The sequence below is a fragment of the Falco peregrinus genome, chromosome 3, assembly GCF_023634155.1.
Source record: "Falco peregrinus isolate bFalPer1 chromosome 3, bFalPer1.pri, whole genome shotgun sequence".
Taxonomy (NCBI): domain Eukaryota; kingdom Metazoa; phylum Chordata; class Aves; order Falconiformes; family Falconidae; genus Falco; species Falco peregrinus.
The window spans coordinates 47,999,192-48,018,144 of NC_073723.1; the positions used below are offsets into that span (position 1 = coordinate 47,999,192).

The window sequence follows — 18,953 nt, forward strand, 5'->3', positions numbered from 1 at the left end:
CAGGGGTAGATTCCTTCATCTTCAGGAACCCTGGTGACATTTATGCAATTTTAACAGCCCTGGCTGAGAGGGGCAGATGTGGTGAGATTTGTAGTTCACTCCTGCCGCTCTGTAGCGGAGGTGCTGTCTGAATGTCACTTTGGCTCTTCTGAGCCACAATAAGTGGCTACGTTGGCTGTCTCTGGCTGATGCTTCCTCCAGCTCAGCTCCTCCAGCTATCCCTGACTGCTCAGGCAGAGAAGGTTTCCTCTGTCAGTACTTTTTTTAGCCACCTGATACAGAAAAGAAGGAAAATGATTACTTATGCTACAGTAATTGTGGCTCTTCCAGGAATGTTCTCCATAAAGGCACCACAAGTGGTCTGTTGTCCTTCGCTCTGAAAGAGTCTTTACTGTTGGCAAACCTGAGAGGTCAGACTGGGGCATCCTGAGCTTAGTTTGCTCCATCATGACCCTGAGCAGCAGCAGTTCCTGGCTTCCTTGGGCTGCACGTGTGCATCCTCCTTCTTTCCAAACCAGGATGCCAGTCTGTTTCAGCTTTCCCATCTTCACACTTCATTCGCAGCTAGGACATCAGCTCTTGCCCACATATTTCTCTCCCATGGCTCTGCTTCCTTTCATCAGCCACAGCAAACCTGGCCAGCTCCTTCACATCATCATCTAAAACCCTGAGACAGGAGCGCAGGTTTGGGAGCAGCAGGGCTACGGCAGCCACTGAAGAGGGAGGCTGCTGTTTCCCAGAGCAGCACGTTGATGGCAGTGACGCGTGTGATGGCTCTGGCCCCACAGCGTGAGTGAAGAGCAGGACTGGGAGCTGCCACTGCTGCAGACCGCGTTAGGTGGTGCGATGATGTGCGTGGCACTGTTCGGGAGCCCGTTGCCTTGTGCCACGGCCGGTAGCAGTTGGGGGGGTTCACAGGCACAGCCTGGATGGACATTACTGTCTTCAGAGAACTTGATCCTGCTCATGTGAGTACATGCTTACCTGGGATCTGTGTGGACAGCACTTCTTAAAGAATCACAGTTTCCATAGGGTAAGTAACCGCTTTTCATTTTGTTTCCTTAAAGAAATATTTAAAACCTAGGATGACTCTGTGATACTATTAAATCTGTAATCAGTTCCAGCATTATTATGACTCTAATGTTTCTGGGAGCCTTCCTCTGGTTTAAAATGGATTAATTTCAGGAACTGAAGCTAGATTCACTGTTCTGTATACAAGGCGCAATGACAGATACTGTGTTCTCAATATGTGTTCTCATTATTGCTCACTTATTTTAAAAGCAAATAACCATGAAACTGGTGTTTTCCTGCTCTGTGCTTGAACACTCTTAAGAAAAGTAAGACATGCAAGTTAGGAGTAGGAGGGTTATTGTTTGTATTCATGTCTTCATTATCCTTTTACTTCAGATATCAAATAATGTTTAAAAGCATTTTCAAGTGCACTGTTTTTTCAAATTTTTAAAGATGAACTGCAAGTTTCGAACAAAATATGTTACTCTTTTTTAATATTAAAACCAGGAATAAGTGATTTAGTTTAGGGTTTGGGACCTTTTTGACTCCTTAGGTGGTAGAAATTCAAGTGTTGTCTAGCCTGGAATTCTCTGAGTATTAGCAAAATTAGTGTTTCATGGATACTGGAAGATCTGATAAATTCTAAGAATGATAATCTGACAGATTATAGAAGTTGTATTTTATTGCTAGTTCCCAAGTAGGTTTTGGGCATGTGCATGTGACAGTGCTTTTTGCAATGTGATGCTTCTCTACTTCATGTAGAGAATAATTTGAGCTTTGTTATTCATTAAAAAAATGTTCCTAACTCATCTAGCAGAGAAAAAATTTTAGTAACGTTATAACTATAAGCAATTAGGAGAATGGTACATCTTTGTCCAGTATTCTGCCTCAGAGATTTTTCTAGCACCAAAAACTTCTGAGAAAGTTGGTCTAAAAATCAGCATTATCATGGACAACTTTTGTATTGTGTGCATAAGAAAACATCTTTTATCCAATAGCTGATTTATTGTTGCAAAGCATAAGAATTATTTTATTTTTTGTTTTCACTTAATCCTGTCAAATGTAGCAGATGTTTTCATTATTAATTCAAATTAACCCCCTTTTGTATGTATGTTGTTAAGCTCTTTGCTTGGTAATGGTCTTGTAGAAGTTGAAATCTCAGCTAATTGTAGGTGTAGCATTGCCCTCATCTGGATCCACTGCACTGTGATTTTGCTATATTCATAAGGTAATGAATGAGAGTACCTGACCTTTCTCCTTCATTCTCTTCAGCATTTTACCTGCATCTGGTGTTTATCTTGCTTATTTACTCATTCCAGTTGCTTCAGTTTCCCCTGATACAATAGTCTTTTCATGCCCCTAATGGCCTGTCTTTGAGGGCATCTGCTTTTTGCTGGAGTGATTTTAGATGTGTGGTGAGAACTGAGTACCACAAACATTTAAGAGGAAACGTTGAATACTGTTGAATGGGTGTTATAATATTTTAGGTAGAATTTGGGGGGTGGGGTCCGAACAGGAAATAGCCTGTAAATACCAATAGTGGAGGGACCAAGTCCATGAGGACTTAGTCCATTACATTTATGTGGCTGTCTTAAATATTGTCTGCTTACTGTGAGCTACATTAGTAGAAACACCTGGATAATAACAGCTCTTCCTTTCTGCTGCAATAGTGGAAGATATTGAGATAGGCCTCACAGGGTAACTAAGTTACAAGAGCCTTGCTGGGAGAGGGAGTGAGGAGTCAGCATTTTCTCCCTGAAACAAGGAGGTTTGGGGACCTCCAAAAGAGGAGGTGAGGATTGTGCCCCCTCTCTTGCTCATTAGTTGAAAACAAAGCGTTTCTTTGAGCACAGGAGCTGTTTCTCCTGCGTGTATATACAAAGTCCCAAATTAGTGCTCCTCAGCTGTCAGAGAGCTTCAGTCAGTTGCTCTGAAGCACTTTTGCCTGTAATAGATGTTCAAGGACACCAGCTTGCTCACGTTTGTGCTTACCAGCAGAGGAGGCTGGGGCTGTGCGAAGCTGAACTTGATACCACAGAGGAAGAATACTTTGCTGGAGTGAATGGGAAGTGAGATGGGAAAATGGTTTGTGTGGGGGGAAATATTACATTTCTCCGGGGCTCCTGCCAAATACCTTCAGCCTGCTGTGCCACGTGGGGGTATGTGCTTTGTATAGGGCTTCGCCCTTGCATATCTGGAAGAGCTGAAGGGGATAAACCTCCCCATTACAATGAGGTGCTGGACATGTTTTTTGTGTATACCTGTGTCATCCAGGAGGCCTTCTAGCAAGAAAAGGAAGACATGCTGCACATTTACAGAAGGATGGTGGCAGGGAAGAGGGAGATATAAGGGAAATTCCAGAAAGGCCCTCTGGATTTGCTCAGGCACACCTAGACTTGCCCTCTATCAGGATTTACCTGTAGCATGTATTTCATTAAGAGGCTTTATTATTTTTTTTACATTAATTTTATTTTCCTTTGCAGGTCACCTTTTAAGCTGCTATTTCCTGTATAATTAAGCAGAATGAAGGCATTAGGTTCTAGTAAAGTTGGGCCTAATCCAGAAATCTTCTCTTATTCAGTCCTTTCTGAGTAAGAAACTCGAGTCTGGGCCCAGCATTTTACGTGTTTTGCTGTTATATCTAAACTATTTGTGGTCTGTGGATTCTTTTTGTTTTGTTTTTAACTTTATTGAAAACTCCTTTACTTTTGTCTAATTTCATCTCTTTATGTGTTACTGTCCAGTGTAGCGTTAGTTGAAATTATGTAAGTATATTGCAAATTGAAGTGCATAATCGCTACTGATAATGCAAGAACGATTGATTCCTACAGTTTATAATTAACAGTACATAATGTTCTGTGCATGGGTTGGATCTGTCCCTTTTAACTTTTCCTTTCCGATTCTTTCCGACCCCGGTCTTGCCGCATCCCAGCCTTTCTGAATATGCTGGTTTCGCTGGAATCTAGTCTATTCTTCCTTTTGTTTTTCAGACCAGTAAAAATGGGAAGTACTGGATTCTGGTTTCCTCCAAGAAGAGTCAGCGGAACTGGTTAAGACCAAAATCTGAGGACTTTAGTGGGCAAACATCAGGTGTGCATTGAACAGAAGCTGCTTTAATCCTGCTTTAAGTATATGCTTCTTTAAAAATAGTATTATATATGAGCTTTTGTGTAATGTGTTTGTTATATTTGATACTGCATATAATCATTCATCCTGCAGTTGTGAAAGCACCAGTAAGAATGAGGATTTTAAGTGATAATATGTTGAGACACAAACAGGCAATATTACTCATAAAATTCTTTCAGCTGGTCTTTGGAAAGTGTAATATTTGAGGATCAGTGTTTTTTAAAGTTTTATCTCCATTGCTCAGTCTATATATCCACAAAAGAAAAAAAAAAAAAAAAAAAGAACGTGGTTATGTGCTATTCAGAGATCAATACTGAAGTTCTTAATTGCCTCATCTGTTGAGAAATGGTACTGAGATAATAGTGCATACATGGTTTTTAATAAAACACTGTCATTGTCAAGATTGGATCCACACTATATTTGTTCTAATGATACATTTTTAAGGACACTTAAACACAGTTCAAAGTCAGCTTAATTACTTTTGATCATAGAAGAACAAAACCTGAATTCTTCATCTGTGTGAATGTTCCAGGTTACTTCTGTTACAGTAGCTAGGTTACCTCAAGTTTTGGAGAAGATAACAGTAATGTTATATTGGCCTGAATATAGGATGGCCTCCAGCCTGAGGTGTGATCTTTGCATCGAGAAAAGGAGTGAGAAGTCATCAGAGTTGTTAATTTAACAGTTAAGTCTCCTGTGCTGTTCCACAACAAACACTGCTTTTGGCCTCGCATCAAACCCTGCATATTGTCCTTCTGCATGACCTAATATCTTGCACCTCCCCAGCCTGATGCACGTTCAATTCCTCCCCATCTGCCCCCAGTGTTACCAGCTCATCCCTATACTCATTGTCCTCAGATATTCCCAACCCCTGTGCAGTGCTCCCTGCACCTCTCTGGCCCCACAGCCTCACCCTAGTTCTGGCTGTTGTCCCTCCCTCTCCTGCTCTCTATCCTGCCAGCTGTGCCTGCTTCCCTTACCCACTGGCTGGGCACAGAGACCACTTGCTGCTGAGCTCTGGACCCAGCATGGTCAAATTCCACTCCCTTGCAGCAGGCTGTGGAGGCAGTTCCCTTGCCCTTTGCTGCTAATGCTGCCTGCCCTGTCTCATGCTAGGTGTGGATTTGGTGGCAAGGTGAAAGGGCTCGTAGCCCTTTGTTACTCCATTGAGACCTTAGGTGCCCTAGCTGTGCATTGAGGGCCACAGCTGCTACACTGTCAGCTCTGTGTGGCAGGTCTCACGTAGGTGCCTGTGTGGTATAGATATACCCTATGTAAGTGTAGATCAGGTTGGATTCACCACCCACCACCACCCCCCGCCATGAACTTCATTTGTCAGGAGAGATTAGGCTAAAGCAAGATTTCATTCTATATTCAGGCCAATAAGCGCAGAAGACCAGTGTATTCATTTACAGGAAAGCAAAATTAATTTTATTACCAGATTCTGATGAAAGCATATGTTGAAAAAAATCTTTCAATCCACAAAGGTATCACAACTTCGATGTGAATCAGACCCTCCTTTTGATTACATTGGTGGCTTCACTGAAGGCTTCGGAACTGGTCTTCATTTATTTTTATTGCAGAAAATTGTTGCTCCTGAGTCTCCAAATAACTGTTTCATTTTTCCACTTATGAACTAGATAGTTGATTAGCAGACAGAAAATAAAATTAAGCTGACCCTTTGAAGACCTGTGCATGTTCCCACTCCTGGAACTGATGTGTCCAGGCTTCGTCCCATGAGTGGGAATGAGTCCAAGACAAATCTGAAATCTTAGTAGTCCTTAAAGAAACACCTTAAAGAGGTTAATGGTTCCATATAAAATCTGGGGGAGTAAAGGTCTTACAAAACTTCTTGCTTAAAGAATGTAGCATAGTTTGACCTGCCGCTGGAGGGCTTTAGGGTTGAAAGGCAGCAGATTTCCATCTTGGTGAGCCAGGACTTCTCTCCTCTTGTAAAGACAAGGGAGAAGTTATGGGAACAGGGGAGGAAAAGGCATAGACGAAAGCATACTCTGTGTACATGTTTCAAATGGAGATGTCAGTCTGAAGATTTCACAAAATGCAAACAAAGAGGCACATTCCCATCTCCCTTCCCTGCCCTCCCAGCCCTCCTGTCCTGCCATGTATTAAGAAGAACACCAGCTGTCCTTCCTCCTTGCTTTCTTCCAGGACCACGCTGGGGCTCTCGCAAAGACCATTTAGTGTTGGCCCCATCGCACCTGGGCACTGCTCTCCGCTCCCCTCTGGAGTGGTTGGCTCCCTCCGTCTGCTGAGCCTCGGCCGGGGAGAGGGGACAGCTGAGGCAGGGCCCAGGCCGCCTCCAAGCTCTCCGGCCTTCCCTCACAGGCAGCGGGGAAGAGTCCGTTTTGTTTATCGGGGAGGTGGCGTTAGGCTGGAGCAGCTGCAGCCTGGTGCTCCCTGCCTGGCTCCCGGCTGCCCGGCTCCACCTGTCCCAGCAGCTGCTGGCTTCCCCTGTGCTGCTGCTGGGGGCCGTGGGGGCGGCCGGCCGCTGAGCCCCCCAGCCCGGCCAGGCCACTGCCCCGGCCTCGCTGCCGCCCGGCCCAGCTGCCTCTCACGCAGCTGCCCTGGCGCAGGCCGGAGCGGACGGCAGCTGCGAGCAGCCACACCAGGGCTGGGGGTGGGTGGGGGCACTTTTGAGGGAGAAAGGCCAAATTTTGGGGCTGTCTGGCCCTGCCAAACGCTCTCATTGAGTGCCATCCTCCCACCATCCTCCTCCTTGCCCCTGCTGCCACAGACCTTGCACTCGGCCCTTGCCACAACGGGTAGCACTAAATTTTGGTATCTGTAGTAGCAATTGTGTGCCAATGATGAAAAAAAGCTGTCAGCTACCCCTGACAAAGGAGGGCTGTTGAGTGCCCTGTCATGGCAGGTGCCCAGTTGCTACTACACGTTACCAGATGATGAACTTAAAGCTGTTCACCCGAGTCAGTCAGCAAGTCAGACATGAGCATCACGCACCTCCTCTAGCTGAAAGGTGCCGGTTTAGCTGGTGGTTTGCAGTGTCCCAGCTGGACTAAGAGCCTCCGTCCTGAGCTAGCCCAAACCTGAACACTTGCCGCCCCTGCAACTTGAAGGATAGCATGAGGAGGGTGGGGGTCTCCAGCACTGGGCTGTTAAAACCCTAATCTATCTAACCTATCCCTAATCCGTGGGATTTCTGCTGTTAATACGTTGTCTCTGTTAGCAGAGGGTAAGTTTACAGGAGAATTTCACCTGGCGTTAGCAATCATTGGCAATGTGTACATGTTGTGAGAGTAGATGCGCAGATGTGCAGGTAAGGACAGTGAGGAGGTATGCCCGAGAACAGGAGCTTTGCCCCCCGAGTCTGTCAGCATGGGTACTGCTGCTTTTCGTGCAGGTTTTCAAACATTTCGAGGCTTACAGATTTTCACTTTGATAACCGTGTGTGTGCATGTGTGCGTGTGTGCATGTGTCTGTGCAAACACCGCAGGCACGGCTGTAATTCCTTTGAAATCCGAAGCTGCCGAAAGCCGCTTGGGTAGGTGGGCCCTTTGCCTGATGCCTCCCATAATCTGACAGAAACTTTGCTGTTCTCCATCAGTGCTTGAGGGGAAGGTTGTGAGGTGTGATCTCAGGGCAAATGTGGATCTGTTCATCCTGAGCAATGCGTTTTAAGAGTTGCAGCAAATAGTGTAAAGAAACCTGCAGGTATTACATCAGACCAGCTGAACCTAATTTTATTTTTAAGTTTTATTCAGAAGCATCACATAGCAAGTAAACTTCAAAATCTAAGTTTAGTTACAAACTAGTTGTTTCTTATTTTTTTTTTCCAGTCCCCTTTTGCTTTCTTTTACGACCACATGAAACTTGAGAAGCCATCTAAAGCTAAATCATTTAGTGGAGTTGGGCAATTCCCAAGTGTCCAACAAGAAGGCCTGGTTTAGGCTGCGATGGCCACTGTCATTCCTGGTGATTTGTCAGAAGTAAGAGATACCCAGAAAGTCCCTTCAGGGAAACGTAAGCGTGGTGAAACCAAACCAAGAAAAAACTTTCCTTGCCAACTGTGTGACAAGGCCTTTAACAGTGTTGAGAAATTAAAGGTTCACTCATACTCTCACACAGGAGAGAGGCCCTACAAGTGCACACAACAAGACTGCACCAAGGCCTTTGTTTCTAAGTACAAATTACTAAGGTATTAAACTCTATTTATCTTTCAGATTATATTATCTATTTTATGTTGGCCATGTTAAGCCGTGTAAAAGTATATATTTGTGTACACCTTCAGCTGATTGCAGAGAGGATGTGTTAATTAAAGTATCCATTGGATTGTTTCTAGAATTCTAAATTACCTAAGTTTTCAAGCTAATGTCTTTGATTTTGTTTCTTAATTTGTTTTCTGCTTTTGTTTTCTGTTTGTTTGTTTGTTTGTTGTTTTGTTTTGTTTCTTTTTAATGAGCGTAGAATTTTCATTTGTATAAGGAATTGTCACAAGAAAAAGAGTATGGACTGAAAATTTTTTGGCTATGGACTTTTACACGAATACTTTCATACTTGCCCATATACCCCTGTTACAATAGCTAAAACCCACCAAAACTAAAGTGTCAATTTAAGAAAAATGGCTCACGTTTTGCTATATTTAAATTTGTTGAACTGTCTTTGTAGTGTCATGCTTTCAGTTAAAAGGTTCTGTTGCAAAGCACCCCTTAGTGTAGTATTTAGCTGCCATTAAAAAATGAGCACGTGTGTTTTTTGATCAAAATAATTACTTACAGAATATATCTGTGTTTAAAGGCATATGGCTACTCATTCTCCTGAGAAAACCCACAAGTGTAATTATTGTGAGAAAATGTTTCACCGAAAAGATCACCTAAAGAATCACCTACATACACACAATCCCAACAAAGAGGCCTTTAAGTGTGAAGAATGTGGAAAGAACTACAATACCAAGCTTGGGTTCAAACGTCACCTGGCTTTGCATGCTGCAACAAGCGGTGACCTCACCTGTAAGGTATGTTTGCAGACTTTTGAAAGCACAGGAGTGCTGCTGGAGCACCTAAAAACTCATGCAGGCAAGTCATCGGGTGGAGTGAAGGAGAAAAAACATCAGTGTGAACACTGTGATCGTCGGTTCTACACCCGAAAGGATGTCCGTAGACACATGGTAGTGCACACTGGAAGAAAGGACTTCCTCTGTCAGTACTGTGCACAGAGATTTGGGCGGAAGGATCACCTCACGCGCCACATGAAGAAAAGTCACAACCAGGAACTTCTGAAGGTCAAAACAGAGCCAATGGACCTTCTAGATCCCTTTACCTGCAATGTTTCTGTGCCTATTAAGGATGAGCTGCTTCCAGTGATGTCTTTACCTTCCAGTGAACTGACATCAAAGCCATTTACAAACACTTTGCAATTAAATCTCTACAACACTCAGATTCAGTCCATGCAGAGTTCTGCATCTGCACACCAAATGGTTGCCACATCGTTACCATTGGGAATGCCTTGTCCAATAGATATGGAGTCTGTCCACCCTTCTCACCAGCTATCATTGAAATATCCGCTCGGTACTACCTCATACGCAATTTCTATGCCTGAAAAAGAACAGCCATTGAAAGGGGAAATCGAAAGTTACTTAATGGAGTTGCAAAGTGGTATGCCTTCTTCATCCCAAGATTCTCAAGCATCTTCATCAAAACTAGGGCTGGATCCACAAGTAGGGCCGCTAGATGATGGGTCTGGGGAGGTTTCCCTTTCCAAGGGCTCCGTTCCTATTAGTGAACCTCTAAACACCCCATCATTGGACTTTTCTCAGCTGTTCAACTTCATACCTGTAAATGGCCCTCCCTATAATCCTTCTGTTTCAGTGGGAAACCTCGGAATGAGTTACACGCAAGAGGAGGCACATTCTTCTATGACTCAGCTTCCACCACAAACCCAGGATCCACAAGATCCTAGCAATAGTATAGGTCTTGGGTCTCTGCACTCATTGTCAGCAGCTTTCACAAGCAGTCTAAGCACAACCACCACCCTACCGCGATTTCATCAAGCTTTCCAATAGGATGTACAAAGCTGGCTTGTTACTGTCTATTTGTAGAAATGCCTTAGGTGACCATTTTTAACTTAGTGCCTACTATAAGACATTATAAATTCTCTGCTTTTGTACAGTACCAATCTCATGAAGCCAGTAAGAAATTTAAATTAACTTTTTTAAAATGTTTTGAAAGTGTTTATTCTCAGCTGTGTTTACTTTGGTTTTTTTTAAACAGTCTCATTGTATGGTTTTCATTTTCACTGCCAATTGACACATTTTAAATGTTTGGTAGAAAGTCATCCCAAGCAAACTCTCAACACTGACCCCTTTTTTAAAACTTTTTCAACCATACCAGCTGTTCTGTTTTATTGATGTCAGTGGTAGAACTACCACTTTTACCTTTTAATAGATTTTACTGTTTGCAAAGAATCCAGTTAAAATATGTATCACAAAGATTCCTGAAGATTTGGGGAAAAAAATCTCCAGTCTGTTTCCAGACAAATCCTCTTCCCAAATGGTGACACATCTGATCTGTTCTCTAATGACAAATCTAAATTTTTTAAATAAATATAGAATTCAGATTTTTCTGAAAACTTGTGTGTCTATATATAGAAGTGCATATATACACATGTACATATATATAGCATTTTGACTTGTATTGAAGTCATTATAAAAGGTGTTACGAATTTTGCCATTTTCTGGCTTAAATTTTTGTGGCCTGTTATGGATAATGGAAGAAAAAATATAGTTTCATTCTCTAAAATCATGGCTGAATAGAATTTCAACAGAGAATCTGCTTGCCTAAATGACAAATGTTTCAAGTTGAATTTGGAACTGTGTTGTTGTGCTTTCATGACTCTGGTAGAGGGAAACAGGCAAAATTAATGGCTGATCTTGAAATATAAAAGTGTTGTAATGTAGTCATGCAGACTATTTTGTCGCAGTTTTTGTTTTAATTCTTAACTTGCTGTTTTTTCTCTTTAGTAGCATAGAAAGAGTACTGCATAGGAATCTTCCAATAGCGTATTCACATTTGTAGGCATCAGTCTTCTCCCAGCTGCCACCGCCAAAGGGTGGATCAAGTCCAGCCAGAAAGTGTGTATCTATTTTCAGTTCAAAACTAGTGTGCAGTCAGAGAGTGAATGTAAATTTGCAAATACCAGTTTTTGTTTGATTTTTTTTTTATTGGAATGATCTTTCCAGTTGTGTTACATGGTGTGTTATGTCCTCCTAAGCAACAAGTTAGATGTTAATCATACTTTCTACACCTGGGTACTTGGTTAGGGACTTTTTGCCCATTGCCAAGATTTAAAGACAGGACTCTTAGGAGTGAAGTAAAAGCATATTGCTTACACCACTTTTACCTAATGCAATATATTCTATTCCCCAACCCCTAATAACCAAAAGAGGAAAAAAAAAAAAAAAAAAACCCAGCCCTGTGATGCATGAAAGCAAACTAGTTTTGCTGTAATTCAACAATAATTCTTTTCCTTGTCATTTTTGTACAAGGAATTAAAAAATAGAAATCAAGTACATTAGTATCTCTCAAACAATAATGAGGATTCGTACAAGGTTTTAAGTGGTTAAACTAAATATACTTCACAGAAACAAAAGTTGCTCCCATTTAAGGAGCTCATGCTCCAGATGTTTTATCAGTAGCTCCTACTTTTTTTTTAATTCTAGGAGCAATATGCAGGTGTAGTTTTACTATTTTATACATATGTGTATTTAAATTTTATTACTGAAAGATAACATTTTTATAAATGTGTTTGTGTTCCAAAGGCATTAAAATAAGGATGTATTAATAAGGAAAATACCTTTTGAAATTCTGCCAACTACTCCTAAATTTTGGATTTAGGAGCACGTTATCTCAAAGGGGGCTTTGAGCTCTGCTTCATGACTGCTTCCTCTGGTTTCTGTGAAACAGATTGCTCGCTTACTTACATCTTTAGTTGAATGATTTGTTCAATATTGCTTTTTTTTCTTCTTCACCTTTTGAAAGGAAAGAAAACCACAGATGAACAGAGCACAAGGTGAACGCAACCGAATGTAACTCTAGTTTAAATCAGCAACCATAACGTGTCTAGGAAGAACTCGGGTTTATTCTCAATCCTTTAAATCAATCTGAGATGATGATAAATGGACTTAATTCCTCCAGTGGGTTATGTCCCATGTGGAGCCAAGCACCTGCAACTCCCGCTGCAGTAGAGGAAAGTTGTGAGTGCTCAGCATCCTGCAGCTGGCCCAGCAGCCTGGCCGGGCAGCACTGTTCGTCCCGGGCAGCCTCTGGCACACAGGTTTCTAGTCCATAGCGACTGTTTATCAGTCTCAGTTGCCACTTAGACTTCATTAAAAAACCAAAACCCAACAGACACTTTGCCAACATCCATTTCTTAGGGCGTAACCAGAATCCTTACTACTTTGTTCGTGCCTTAGCTTCCTGAAAAGGGATTGACATTTCACTTCGGAGTTAAGACATACATTTCACTTGAGAAATAGGGACCTCAGACAAGATATTGAACCTCATTCAGTTAGGGTTTCAGTGGGTGGCTGCACTGAGTGTGTTTGCCACTGAACTAGGATGTACAGTAACATGGAAGCAGACTGACACTGTAAGCAATACTACCACCACCGGAGTGCTTTTGAATATCACTTAGGCAGAGTCAATATTGGCCACTACTAAACTGCTGGTTTTTAAACCCTGTTTTCTTGATTTCAGATGGATTCTTGGTGGGAGGGGGGAGGGCTGGCTGATCATGCACCACTCTTTGTGCAACTTCTAAACTTCTAGTAAGGTTGTTGGGTTTTTTTTAAATATATATATTTTTGTGTACTTGTTGCTTGTGCTTTATTTAGTAGTAAATTGTGGAATAGAGTGATTTATTGTTAATTTGGCAGTAGCGGTTTTTAAAAACCATATACTGACTGAAACATGAGCCAGAGCTGATTGCTTTATTAAGCTAATAATGAATGTTAAGAGTACATATTTTCAGGATCATTTGCCTAGTGAGCTAAACTTGTATTATAGGCCAATATTTTTTAAAATAAAGCTTGGTCAACCTCTATGTTACACATATTACAAGATATAGCACTTTCAAAAAGAAAACCTAAACCTTTTAAGAAAATTTCTTACAGGTTATGCTTTTTATTATAAAACCTTTTATTATAATTTGTTTCAAGTGCCATTAGATTACATATATGTAGGCCTTTGGTATAATGCTTTGTGTACAAAATGGTAGACATTCTAATTTTAAACAGGTACATTTTTACAGTGTTTTCTTATCAATTTGCTATATTGCACAGAACCAGTGTGTCTTTCTTAAGGGTTTTACAATGGTTTTTACTAGGTTTACATGTTTCAAACTACACTGTCTTCTACTGCCATTTTGAATACCAGTCAAAAAAAATTAGGAGTTTGTCTTCAGTAATTATAAACTGTGTCCTCTGGAGTTCTGGATGGTAAACTATGGCAAAAATGTTTAACATGCAGTATTTGATGCAGATATATTTTTATCATATCCTATCACCGCTATGCTGCTGTCTGAAGTTAACTTAGGGCCTGATCCTGCATCCGTAAAGGTCAAGGGGGCAGGATTGCATCCTTCGTTATGTCTGTCTCATACACTGGTTTAGCAGCTCATCCTGTAGTCTTCTCAGTCTATAGATAAGCCTCTGAAATAAACATACCTGTCTGGTGTGTAGTAAACCGTATAGGCTTAGCTGCCCATCCTGCATCCTCCCAGTGTACAGTTAAAACCACAGCCTACTTAGCATCACGCTCAACGTACAAATAACGCCACAGTAGTTCAAAATGTGTTTGGATAGGCCCAAAGCTTTTATGCAATAAGGGTGTCTTACTTTTGTTGGAAGGCAGTGTCTTTTGATAACAGTTATCTAGCCCTGGAAGTGACACAGAACTATTGCTAATCATATGTAAACACTTTTCAGTATAAGCTTCAGTGGTACAGTTGAACCAGAGTGAATGTTTATCTCCTCAGAAACACTCCTGCAATATTGTTATATTGGATCATGCTGCTAATGTAACTTGGGATACAACTCCTCTCATGGTGCTACAAACCTCCCTGTCTCATTCAGATGTATTTTTACCCATAGAAAAAAGGACTATACTAGACCTATAGTTGTATGATATATTTTTATACTGTGACTTAATTTGTCATTAATGAACTTTGTGCAACACCACAATGTATTCATATGCACTTGCAAAAGTAAAATTTTGGACATGCAAATTTAAACGCTGACAAGCCCAGCTCTTGTTCACAAAAATAGGTGATGGCTAGTTAAAATTAAATGTGGGCTTTTTATATGGTGTGGAGTGAAGAACATACTATATATTACTAAAAGCCTTGGAATTTAGATGAAAACTGGGAAAAGTAAGATTGGGGAATGATGACACACCCAAACCTGACTTGGATTGCTGAAATTATATTTTTAGCTAGTGGAAAAATTGTTTGAACTTGTATGCTAAAATGTTTTAATGATAAAAGTTTTGAGTCAAAAATAGAGAAAAAAAAGAACACAGAAAACCCTGCATTCCAGACTGAATTTGTATATGTTTCTTGCATTTAAAATTTGCTATCCTGTGATATGGGAAATTGAGTTGCTTATCATGTATATGTACTTTAAAATGTATTCACAAACTACTGTTGTATTTGTATAAAATATAGACAAAAAGATTGCATATATATTTTTGTGTATAAGCTCTGTAAAATAGCAATCACATTATGAAGCTGCAGCAGAACTTCATTTTAAACATTCACATCCAAAGAAACAGATTATTTATTGTCCACATACCCTGATTATAAAATATACCTTGCTGCTATTAAACAATAGTGCTGCAGCTTCTTGTGGCCTACAGTGTTATGTTTGCTGTACAAAAATATGTGAACTCCACAAAATATATCAATAAAATTACAGAATGGTTTTAGTTAATGAATAACTTATGCCTGGCATTTCAATAGATAATCTTTATCTGCATGTTTGTGGTTATGATAAGTAATTACAGAATACATCCAGTTTTCCTGGGTGTAGTTATTCTGAGTTTGCAAAGGTATAACTGTCTTTTCTAATTTATGACTGGTAAAATGTCAGTTTTCCAGAAAATCTTAAAGCATAAGTATCTGCATTTTATGATTTCACCAAGGAACAAACTGGATGATGCTACTGTGTCTGTGACAAGACAGATCTGAAGGAAGCAATTGAGTTTGCCATCCAGTTGCACTTTGAAGAGCTGTGAGACACTGGAAGGTGAGTTTGGGGTTTCCATAGTGGGACTGCTCATTGAGGAGATGTAGGTGAGTGATTCTCCGTCATTTCAGATTAATGTAAGTCATTTACATCGATTGTTACATTTTGTAGGATATACTGTAAGGGTGCAGCATGCGCTAGACAGAGTATGAAATATTTCCAGGAGAAGTACCATTGCTTTGATCCCGTAGATCTCCCGTCTGCCCATGACACTGCTGAAGAAGTCTGACTGTAATGCGTGGGGGGAAGAGGTGCTATGCAGCCAGGCGAGCGCCTACTCACAACTGCAGAAAGTTGCCTCTCTGCTCGTTCCATGTAGTTGTTCCCTAGCATAGACTGTTTGCTGGGAAAGTAAAAGACTAGCACTTCACATTTCATTGCTGATTGGAACGTACTTTGTTAACATCCTCAGCATTGTCTGTGTTTTCTTGCTTTTGGGTTCTTCTCTTTTCCAAGTCTTGACTTTTTAGATTTCTTCTGTAACCTGGTCTGAGAGAAAAGCTTGTTACAGAGAGTTGTTGGCTCTTGCCTTTCGCATGCACAGACGTTTTTCCTTTCTTGTGATCCCTATCCCTTTCCTCTAAGCTGACATCACTTCTGCCTCACAGGTTTCTAACTTGCTTGAGAGGATCGGCCTTGTTATTTCAGGAGTCAAAAGCTGTACAGATGCTCTACAGTATGAAATACTCTGCAAAAATATTAATTCCCCACTCCCACGCCGAGGGAAAAACAAGCTTTTATGTCACTGTCATAGGTGGTCTCATCCACCATTACTGAATTAATGTTTCCTTCCAAATGGACACCCTCTAGGAACTCCATCAGCCTCTGTAATAAGTAGAATGTGATTGCATGGATGATACCTATGTTATATCCAGAGATCTCATGGTGCATTCCCTCCAGAGTTTTCCTTGTTAAATTGAGAGCCACAGGTGTCTTCCCTTCTGTCTCTCCTGTAACCACCCCTTTCCAAAACTTGCATAAGAAAATATAGGAAAATGGTACTTCAGTATCATCTCTATGTGGTCTCACTGTTCTCCAGGAATGGAAGAGAAAGACCATTCTAGTTTCCCCCCTCACTCTCCTTTTCCTTCCCACATATAAGCATGCCCTAGAATAAAGAAATTTTTTTGGCAGAGAGCAAAAGTGATGCAGAGCTGCTGCTGGACTAGCAAGAACTGAGCTGTTGGCATCCCTGCTTTGCAAATCAAAACACTGTATTAAATTGGATAGAAATTAAGTTTTCCAAAGCGGCAGGTGTGGTAGCTGGCACAGCAAAAGGGTTGGTGATCACAAACAGGCAGCAAGCAGGACAGCAAGATAAGCTGTATTACAAAATTTAGCCTGTGCTTAAAAGTTAGAGAAGTGTATTGGAGGATTAACTGCTGCTTATCATTTTAAGCTGGGGCCTTTAGCAAATAAACAGCAATGCTCTATTTCTGTTTTGAACAACAGTGGAGATACTGGTGTTGACACTGACAGACACCAGCAGTAGTTTGAAGTTTCAAATTCCTGCTCACGTGCTATAAGCTCAGGTAATACAGTATAAACTTCCTCTGCTCCTAGTAAAGGTGTGACATCTTGCTCGGTATTTTTATATAATTATATTCATTTGTTGTAATGGTCTGTGTGTCCTCCAGAAATGAACATTTTCAGAATAGTATTTAAAAAAATATAATTGACAGTTGTGTTCCTCAATGTCATCATCATCCCACAACCCTGTCTCCTTTGGGAACATTTGTGTTGTAAGATCACTAGCTACAAAGCTAGTCTGCCTCAGAGGGGACTGAAGACATCGGCAATCACCTGAGTACTCTGGAAACAGGACTATAGTGATGCACACTGTGGCTGGGCTAGAAATCATTTGAATTGATCCTTGGTAGTTTGCCCATGGCACTGATTTTCGCTGCTGCACTGAACAAAGAAGAAGAATGGTTTAGTGTCATTTTCATATAAACCAGTCAGATCTCTGCTCACTGTGTGTAGGAATAATGTGGAGTACCTGAGAGTACAGAGAGAATACTCACAGAAAATTGGTACGTTGCTTAAAATTTTGTATATGTATGTGTTCATGTATTTATACATGGGAGGGTAGCAATCAAACCTGAAAAAGTTGAGAAATCAGTTTTATTTTGTTTTGGTTTACTTCAAAAAGTTTAAGTCTGAACTGTTTGTGTTTTACAAGTCCAAAATGAATCATGCAGTTTGTAAAGGTATCTCCTAATTAACACAGCATGTGGTTTGCCAGGCAAGTTGGAAGAGTTTCTTCCAAATACGTGATTAATCTATGAGAGACAGCAATTTATCTAAGGGGAGCACAGACTCTCACGAGGAAGGTGTTTGTCAGCTATCCTTGTGTAGTATTGGATACAATTTCAGCAGAAAAGTTCTGTAGGCTGTGCTTCTGAAATTAAGCTCAACTCTGGCTTGCTGCCTTTGTGTTAAAATTGTTACACACATGGTCATGGGTAAATCTTTTCAAGTTCCCTCACAAGTGCTTAACAATGAAAATAAAATACAGGCTCTGTACAATTAAGGGGCATGCCATAAACAAGCAACATCAGAGTTGTAACGGGAATAGCAAACATTAAGGGCAAATAAACACAGACAAAACTCCCAAACTCAATGAAGTCTGTCCTCACCTGAAAATTGTCTCCTCATATTTTGTCAGTGCCTGGCTCCTAAATGCAATAAAGCATTACAGGATTGCCCCGTAGTTTATGTGCTCTGTTCAGTTTAGACATATTTTTCTTCAGCCATATTTTTACAAGGCGCTTCTGCTTATTCACTAATGCAGACGTTGTAACAACACACTTGAATTGCACAACCCATTTTAATCAGGCAGGTTTAAAACCCTGTAACTTAAGGCAACCTCTGATAATTTGCTGTGGCCCACCAGAGTGCCCAGTCCATCATTTCAGAGCCAGCAGATGTAGCTGATCCTCTTGTCTCTTCCCCTCTGCAACTCTGAAGATGTGGTGTTTGCAGGGAGCCACTGCATTTGCTATGGCAGTGTGTTTAACGGAGAGTCACAGAGCTGGGCACGGTCTGTGTTAACAGGATTGTGAGCTGCTGGGAGAGACTGACCCTTTTATACTTCAGTTCTAGGCATCAGCATTAAATCTGTGGACTTGGGAAAGCAGCTGTCTCCAAGCAGTGGGATAGCGCTGACATTACCCCCCAGGCCCTTTGCTGTAGGTGAATCATTTTTCTCACGAAGCGTTGAAGCTGTTCTCTAGTCCTTAAGCTGCAAGTCTCAAATTACCTTTTGTCATCTCCCTGTGACCCAGCAAAGTCAGCTTTGTGCCAGGGGGGAGACCGCAAAACCAATCTCGGGCAATTTGACTGAAAATACTGCATAAGGTGCCAGCCATGTGACAGCAGTAAACCCGCCCAGGATAGGTACCTGGCCTGGCATGGCCAGAATGTATTGCTATGGGTGAGCGCCTGTACTTCACATTTTACTATCTTTATTCCTAAGTGTAGGTTCTCTTAGCTTGTCTCAAGGTGCTGTTTTGCAATTGTGATATTAGTCTACAGCAGC

General features: G+C 41.2%; 1 protein-coding gene across 4 annotated transcripts in view; it reads left to right on the plus strand.

Moving 5' to 3' along the window:
- PLAG1 (PLAG1 zinc finger) overlaps nt 1-15,104 on the plus strand; it is a 52,716-nt gene extending 37,612 nt beyond the window's left edge. For 3 of the 4 annotated variants that reach the window (XM_013301888.3, XM_027791437.2, XM_027791438.2), the window contains 3 exons: nt 4,002-4,101; nt 7,953-8,311; nt 8,911-15,104. In XM_013301888.3, the coding sequence (XP_013157342.1) occupies nt 8,070-8,311; nt 8,911-10,174 (1,506 nt within the window). In that variant the 5' untranslated portion in view covers nt 4,002-4,101; nt 7,953-8,069 and the 3' untranslated portion in view covers nt 10,175-15,104. The remainder of the gene's footprint in view (nt 1-4,001; nt 4,102-7,952; nt 8,312-8,910) is intronic. The other variant, XM_055800071.1, reaches the window with a different exon arrangement.
- The last annotated feature ends 3,849 nt before the right edge of the window (nt 15,105-18,953 follow it).